This window comes from Sus scrofa, unplaced genomic scaffold (genome assembly GCF_000003025.6).
Source record: "Sus scrofa isolate TJ Tabasco breed Duroc unplaced genomic scaffold, Sscrofa11.1 Contig59, whole genome shotgun sequence".
Classification (NCBI taxonomy): domain Eukaryota; kingdom Metazoa; phylum Chordata; class Mammalia; order Artiodactyla; family Suidae; genus Sus; species Sus scrofa.
This window is the reverse complement of record NW_018085257.1, coordinates 1,835,505-1,843,552: the sequence shown is the minus strand read 5'-3', so window position 1 is coordinate 1,843,552 and position 8,048 is coordinate 1,835,505. Positions and strand designations below refer to the sequence as shown.

At 41.3% G+C, this 8,048-nt stretch overlaps 1 protein-coding gene across 1 annotated transcript; it reads right to left on the bottom strand.

The window, feature by feature from the left end:
- Positions 1-1,058: 1,058 nt before the first annotated feature.
- LOC110258974 (olfactory receptor 1G1-like) lies at positions 1,059-4,071 on the bottom strand. The gene is made up of 2 exons (XM_021082263.1): positions 2,503-4,071; positions 1,059-2,442 (listed from the first exon to the last, which is right to left on the bottom strand). The coding sequence occupies exons 1-2, from the start codon at positions 2,980-2,982 to the stop codon at positions 1,996-1,998; spliced, it is 927 nt and encodes a 308-aa protein (XP_020937922.1). The 5' UTR covers positions 2,983-4,071; the 3' UTR covers positions 1,059-1,995.
- Between the last annotated feature and the right edge of the window lie 3,977 nt (positions 4,072-8,048).

Genomic DNA, 8,048 nt, shown 5'->3' with positions numbered 1-8,048 from the left:
ACACGATGAAAGACAGTATGAGAAAAAGAATGTTATATATGTATGACTGGGTCACTATGCTGTCCAGCATAAAGTGACGCAACACTGAAAACCAACTATACTTTAATAAAAATAAAATTAAAAAAGAAACCTATCCCCAGTACCTTTTTTTTTTAAACATGGGCTAAATTTATTTTATTTTTAAAATTTTTAACATTTTATATTTTATGTTTTTAAATTTCCTTTGGAATGGATTAGCAATGAGATCCCAATACCTTTGTAAACTTGGAGGAGATTTCCTGGTACCAGAGTTTTATTCACTAGGGAAAAGGTTAGAGTGGACATGTCACCTTATGCCTCATAAATGGCAAATGTCAAGTTTCTCTTTGATAAGAGGTGGAAGGGAAGAGAAGGGAAGGCAGGTTCTGGGAGAAGAAAACAGATGAAAAGAGAAAAATTGGTAGTATTTTCACTTTAAGCAGAAGAAGCTGATTACAGCATAGATATCAGACACTGTGATAATAAATTTGTATGTGTTACCCTTTGTATGAATTCTCACAACAGCCTTAGATGACAGCTACTATAGTTACTATCAACTATCCACGTGTTTATATTTAGCAGCAGAGACTCAGGGATGTTGAGAACTTGCTGAGAGTCACACGGGCAGTGAATTTTAAATCTAATATGTAAACCCAAGTATTTCTGACTCTAACATAAGTCTTACTTTCATTTAAAAAAAACTGTTTTCAGGATTCCCTCTCGGCTCCATGGGTAAGAATTGAGCGTCGTCACTGCTGTGGCTCCGATTATAGCACCTTTGGTGCAGGTTCAATCCCTAGCTGAGGAACTTCTGCTTGCCACAGGCAAGAGCAAAAAAAAAAAAAAAAAAAAAAAAAAGAAATCTATTGAAAAAACTCTGAGTTCATCAGTGAGATCTCAGTAGAGTCTCAATGATGGGGGAAGAAATCCACAGAGGGTAGTGCAGGTTCCAAAATTTCTTCTACATATTAACAAAAAATCCTCTTCAGACTCTTAGGATATATCCTTAGCTGCATATCTAGGGGGAGACTATATCTAGTTTCTTGGGATAGACCATGATGGAAGTTAATATGAGGAAAAGAACGTATATATATATGTATGACTAGGTCACTTTGCTATACAACAGAAATTCACACAACATAGTAAATCAACTATACTTTAATCAAACAAACCAATAGGAACACAGTTTTATTTGAAAGACATCTAAGCATTGACTGTTGGCATAGCACTGAAGAATGATGATGGTTCAATAAAAGAAACTTGGTGAGAGTGTCAGGCAGTGTGGTCCAAATACTCTTCTCTCTGACCCCATGGCTTGATTCAGAAGTCATTTCAAAATGTCTAAGTAAGGGTTTAGGCTCAAGCAGAGGGTGTGATCTCTTGGGGAAGCAGAATCTCTGAAGCTCTATATACTCTATTCTCTAGCTTCTTAGTCATTTTACCTCATTTTCAAATCAGTTGCTTGTATTTGGAGAAGTTGTAGATTGGAACTGCATATGTGAACAGTGTGAAGTAAGCAAAAAAAAAAAGAAAAAGGATGAAGAATATATATATTTCATATGCATTTATCAGAGTATGCATGTTGGAATCAGATATCTGAGTTCAAATTCTGGCTCTGCCAGTTATTAGATGTCTAACTCCAGGTTACATAATTTAACCTGTTTGACCATTGCTTTCTCTTCTGTATAATGAAAATATTAACCACAAAGGCATATGTTGACAATTTCTGAAAAAAAAATGAAGATCTGAATAAATTTACAGGTATGCATTTTTTCTTTCTTACCCTCCCAGAAACCCTACATGATGGTACATACTTTATGAACTTTTTTTTTGAGTGAGGAGATAGTGGCTCAATGAGGTTATTTAATTTCCCTGAGTTGGAAAGCGAGTAAATGGCAGATGCAGGATTTGGATGGAGATACCAAGATAACTCTCTAAATTGATTTCCCCTGAAATCCCCAAATGATGTCTTTGGTCTCATAGAGATTGCAGTGCCCTTCTGCTCAGGAGTCTCCCCAAGGCCCTCTTCATGTCTCTGTTTCTCAGGCCATAGATGAATGGGTTCAGCATGGGGGTTACCACGGCATACATCACTGCTGCAAACCTGTCCTTGCTGGCTGCATCTGCAGAGGAGGGAAGGAAGTACACCCCTATAGCAGATGCATAGAACAAACAAATTGCCAAGAGGTGGGAGCTGCAGGTGGAGAAGGCCTTCCACTTCCCCCTTGCTGATGGGATTCTCACAATGGCAGCCACGATGCGGGCATAAGAAATGATGATTAGCAAGGGGATCAAGATGGTTAACGCCCCTCCCCAGTAGGTCAACACACACTGGTTGGCATAGGTGTCGGAACAAGAGAGCTTCAACAGGGGGAGAAGTTCACAAAAGAAGTGGGGGATGGTGTTGTCAGTGCAGAAGGATAACTGAGCCAAGAGAATGGTGTGGGTTAGAGAGTATGAATGTGTGAGGGTTAGGGACATGACCACTAGCAGGATGCAGTATCTGGGGCTCATGACCAAGTTGTAGTGCAGAGGATGGCAGATAGCCACAAACCGGTCATATGCCATCACTGCCAGGAGGAACACATCTAGACCGATGAGCCACAGGAAGAAGTAGATCTGAGACAGGCAGCCAGTATAGGTGATGGTACGCCTGTGAGCCTGGATGTTGACCAGCATCTTGGGGACCGTGGTAGATGATAAAGCCAGGTCGGTGAGGGAGAAGTTGGCCAGGAAGAAGTACATGGGGGTGCAGAGCTGTGGACCAGAGCCAATGGCCAGGATGATGACAATATTCCCCACCACGGTGATCAGGTACATGGCCAAGAAGATGCCAAAGAAGAGAGGCTGCTGTTCCTGCTGCTCAGACAGGCCCAGGAGGAGGAATTCAGAGACTCCAAATGTGTGGTTTCCTGCTTTCATCTCACTGGTGTTAACTAAGGAATAAAATGAAGGATGATGCATCCAAAACTTTTCTTGCCCTAATATTGTCTAGATGGAAACAAAAGCATAAGATAGAGATGGAATCAGGATATCATTTAAACCTGGAAGAGATCTATGAGATTGTTATCGTTATACCCATATTATTGATGAAAGACAACAGATGTAAATTTCAAATCTGGCCATTCCGACTTCGGTACCTGTTAGGTTTGTTTATTTTGGCTGCATCCATGGCACATAGAAGTTCCCAGGCCAGAGATCAAACATGTACCACAGCAGTGACAACAACAGAATCTTAACCCACTGAATCACCAGGGAACTACCTAAAGTCTGTGACCTTAACCTCCCTACAAATCTTTCTCTAATGAGGTAGCCGGAACTACTTCATTTCTTCACTCCACATTCAATGAATACTTACTTTGGTCAGCCTTTAAGTACCAGAGAAACAGTGGTTCCTGCCTTTATGTCAATGGCATGCTAGTCAGAGGATTCATGTCATAAACAAATACTTAAACAAGAATGTAAACCTGGAAGAAAACCCAAAATATCAAGATCAGTAGCAGATTGCTTTAAATTTTGTGGTCAGCAAAGAACTCACTTTAGGTGGATAAGAAGGAGCCAGCCAAGTACAGAATTGGGGGGAATAGTATTTGTGATAAATAGAAACATAGGATCAATACTATATTTGGAAGAGCAGAAGGAAGGCAAGTGTGGGTCAAGTATAGTCAGCAAAAGAGAACAGGAAGTGAGGAGATTTGTGGGGCAGGTATGCTGTGGAGGGCAGGTTCCCAGTACTATCAGACACCTTTGGGCATGGGTGGCACTTTCAGCATCAGACAGCACTGATCTGATTGAGGGTGTGCAAAGACCATTCTGCTACTGCGGAGAGAAGGATTGTAGGGTCCAAAAGTCTTATGCAATAAAAGAAGGTAAGAAAATACTTATGTGGGACCCAGGGTAGAGAGACAGAGTGAAGTAGATGGATTTGGGTTATGGTTTAGAGAGTTTGATGACTTGCTCCAGGTACCATAGTGGCGATGTAAATTCTGGAATAAAAGGCTTTTCATTCCTCCAGCTGCCCTCTTAGAAATAACAATAGTAAAATTCCTTGAACTGAACAGAAAAAAATTAAGTTTATTTCCTTTATCCATGGAGGCTGTTTAAAAATTATATAGCTTGTATTTCCTGTTGTGGTGCAGTGGGAACAAATCCAGCTAGTACCCATAAGGATGTGGGTTTGGTCCCTGGCCTTGCTCAGTTGGCTGGGATCAAACATTGCTGTGAACTGTGGTGCAGGTCACACACATGGCTTGAATCCCATGTTGCTGTGGCTGTGGAGTAGGCCAGCAGCTGTAGCTCCAATTTGACCCCTAGCCTGGGAACTTCCATATGCCACAGGTGTGGCCCTAAAAAGCAATAAATAAGTAAATAAAGTAGCTTAAAAATTCTGAGAAATGATCTCTAGAGTATTTCTCAAATGGCAGAATCCCTGGAATGCCCTGGAAACATCAGAATAATGGGAAGAGGGGTGCCAGTGATATGGCCAACTCTGAATTATTCCCAGAAGTGGGGAGAGTGAAAAAGTAGAAAAGCTTCAGGGACCATTTACAAGACTGTAGAGTGAAGTAAGTCAGAAAGAGAAAGATAAATACCATATGATACCACTTGTATCTGGAGTCTAATATATGGCACAAGTGAACCTTTCCACAGAAAAGAAAATCATGGACTTGGAGAATAAACTTGTGGCTGCTAAGGGGGAGGGGGAGGGAGTGGGATGGAGCTTGGGGTTAATAGATGCAGACTATTGCCTTATGAATGAATTAGCAATGAGATCCTGCTATGTAGCACTGGAAACTATGTCTAGTCACTTATGATGGAGCATGATAATGTGAGAAAAAAGAATGGCTACATTGCATGTAACTGAGTCACCATGCTGTATAGTAGAAAATTGACAGAACACTGTAAAGCAGCTATAATGGGAAAAAAAAAGCATTATACAAACTAAAAAAAATCATTAATGATGTTTTTACTATGTGTCAATGACTTCTCTTATTTAATGACTTCTTTTATTTCAACCTATATGCCATGTATCTTTCCCTACATTTTTAGATCAGGAAGGCTCAGAGAGGCTAACTGACCAGCTAAAGAGCACACAGCTAAGAAGGGAATAAATCAATATTCAGATTAAGATCTTGGAGTAACCACTATGGTACAGTGGAAAGGAATCCAACTAGTATTCATGAAGATGCAAGTCTGACCCCTGGCCCAGCTCAATAGGTTGGGGATCTGGTGTTGCTGCTGCTGTGGTGTAGGCTGGCAGCTACAGCTCTGATTTGACCTCTAGCCTGGGAAACTCCATATGCTGCAGGTGCAGGTATAAAAATCAAAAACAAATCAAAACAAAAAACCTAAGATCTTTCTTTAATCAGATGTGGAAGGTAGCCCTTCATGCAATCTCCTAAGGCAGGCCTTTATTTTCTCATGGATATTGCAGATATTTGTCAACTACTTTGTAACCATGTGGGTAGATCCATTCTTTAGAATGCCTCCACATTGGGTCTAGGGAGCCCTATTTGCAGGTTTTCATCTATTCAAATATTTATTGGTGGCCTACCTTCCATCGTATTTGCCTCTGGGCACTAGAAGTTTAAAGGTAATGGAAATAGGCAGCTTATCTGTACCTATGGGCAGATTGGAGAGGGTGACAACAAACAAAAAAGTCAATACAAAGTCAGTATGAAAAGGAGAGATACAGTGGTAACACTGAGACTATGTAATTGGAGGATCAAAATTGGATACGAGCTCAGGAAAATCTTCTTGGAGAAAGTTCGATATCATGTGGGCCCTGAAGTAGTGATGAGCTATATCAGCAGTAGAAGAAAGAATAGTAGTACTGAAAAATTTCCAGCGTATATAAAGGTCTGGAGGAGGGAAGGGGCCTGATGGGAAGACCAGAGTGGCTGGAGGACAGTGAGCAGATATGAGCTGCGCAGAGCACTACCTGGGCTTATGGCCAAAGGTGATTAAACCGTGGAATCAGATGTGTTAGACTGAGTCAGGAGGGTTCTGCTTTTAAAACTGGGAGTTAGTGATACAGAGCATTTAGCCATTAGTTTTGAGCTCTAAGGATATAAGTTTCTGTAGTGTGAGAATAAGAGGCAGCATCCTGGGCCACAGCCTTGCAGAAACCTTTGCTAGAGAGGAACAGAGGCAGAGTTATATGTGGAGAGAGTGTTGGCACCAACTTGGGGAAAAGAACAGTCAGGAGGTGTAGCATTCCAGAAAGACACACAATAGCTGCTTTCCAATGTCCCAGTTTAATTTCATTGTCTCGAGTCTTTCTTGCCCAACCACATCAATAAGAGGCAGAATGATTTATGGCTCAAGAGTACAGACTCTGGGTTAAAACAGACCTAGGCATTAATCTTGCCTCTGCCATCTCTGAGCTACAGGTAAATTAAAAATTATATGTATTCTTGGCAGCAGCAATGGCAAGAATAACAAGGATTGACTTCACATCCTGCCGGGATTTGTGCTAAAACTGCTTTTCTTATCTCAATGTATTTTTACTATCTCATTGGCTGAATACTCTCTTTTTCTGATAAGGAAACTGAGGTGTAAAGAGGCAAAGCGATTTGTCCCAAGGGAGGCAGCAGGTAAGCAGAAAAACTCAGGCTCGAATTGTGGTGCATCTGATTCAGCACTGACCCACCTGATCCTCCTCAGATCAGCAGTGCACTCTCTTCACTTTCTCCTTGGACAAGGGCAGATTCACATCACAGCCCCATCTGGAGACGTGGCCTCTCCTCCATGTTCCAGGCAACTGTAGAGTAGATTTCTGGAGTCCCAATAAATGGAACTGAGGGGGCCTGAGGGGCCTCATGCTGGGAATATGCTCCAGGTTTGGAGGCCCCAGTGTCCTCATTAGAGGGAAAAGAGACTAATTGCCTCTGAATCCCTAAAGAGAGGAGGGGGCCCTGCTGTTTCCAAGTGGGAGTGCTGTTTACCTGTAGATTCTCAGAGAATGTTCCTTCTGTCCATCATCTCGGCAGGCCCTGCTCTGAGCTTGCTGTTGTCACCTTATTCTCTTATATCTGTGACTCAGAGGGAAGAACGTGGGTGAAAGGCCCAGGCATCACCTAGTTTCTCTTTTGGACCTGACATTCTCCTAGTCCAAGTATCCTGGCCAATATTCTAACACTTCTGTGCATTATTCTCCTCATCAAGGGCAACTGCGGTGTCTTTTAAGCAACAGAAATTCTTAAATTTAACATAGACAAATTTCTCAGTTTTGTCTGATTTTTCTTGTTCACCATCTTGTTTGCAAGATTCATCAATATTAGTTTAGTTTATTTATTCTCATTTAGTTTAGAATTCTATTATATAAACATACCACAGTTGTTAATCCATTATAATGTGGGCGGGCATTGAGGTTTTTTTTTTTTTTTTTCCAATTTGATACTGTAATAAATAGGGCTGCTGTGGATACACTTGTAAATATCCTTTGATAAACTTATATGCAGTTCTTTGGAATACATGCCTATGAATGAAAATGCTGGGTCACAGGGAATACATTAAAAGACACCACCCAGTCACACTCCAGGAGGTTTATCCCAGTGTATGTTCCTATTTGTAGCACAGAAGGGTTTTAGTTGCTCCATGTCTTCAGCAAGACTCAGATTGTTAAGCATGCTGGTGAGTGTGTGATAGTATTTCTTGGTGATTCTAATTTGTATTTCTTTGATATTAAAAACTGAAATTGGGAGTTCCCATTGTGGCTTAGGTTAAGAACCTGACTAGTATCCATGAGGATCCAGGTTCGATTCCTGGCCTTGCTCAGTAGGTAAAAGAATCTGGCATTGCCATGAGCTGTGGTGTAGATGGCAGACAGAGCTGGGATCTGGCATTGCTGTGGCTGTGGTGTAGCCTGGCGGCTGTAGCTCTAATTCAGCCCCTAGCCTGGGAAGTACCATGAATTGAATTTGAACGTCTTGTTTTATGTTTCTTGTTCATTTGTGTGTCTTCTTGTGTGAAGTAGCAATTACTTTTCTATTGCATTCTCTCCTTTTTCTTACCGATTTGAAGAATCT

Excerpts from the sequence above, each read along its gene's own strand:
- LOC110258974 (XM_021082263.1), bottom strand. The coding sequence starts at position 2,982 with ATGCATCATCCTTCATTTTATTCCTTAGTTAACACCAGTGAGATGAAA. Across the intron at positions 2,443-2,502 it reads GATACTGCATCCTGCTAGTG|TTATCCTTCTGCACTGACAA; the intron begins GTCATGTCCCTA and ends CTCTTGGCTCAG.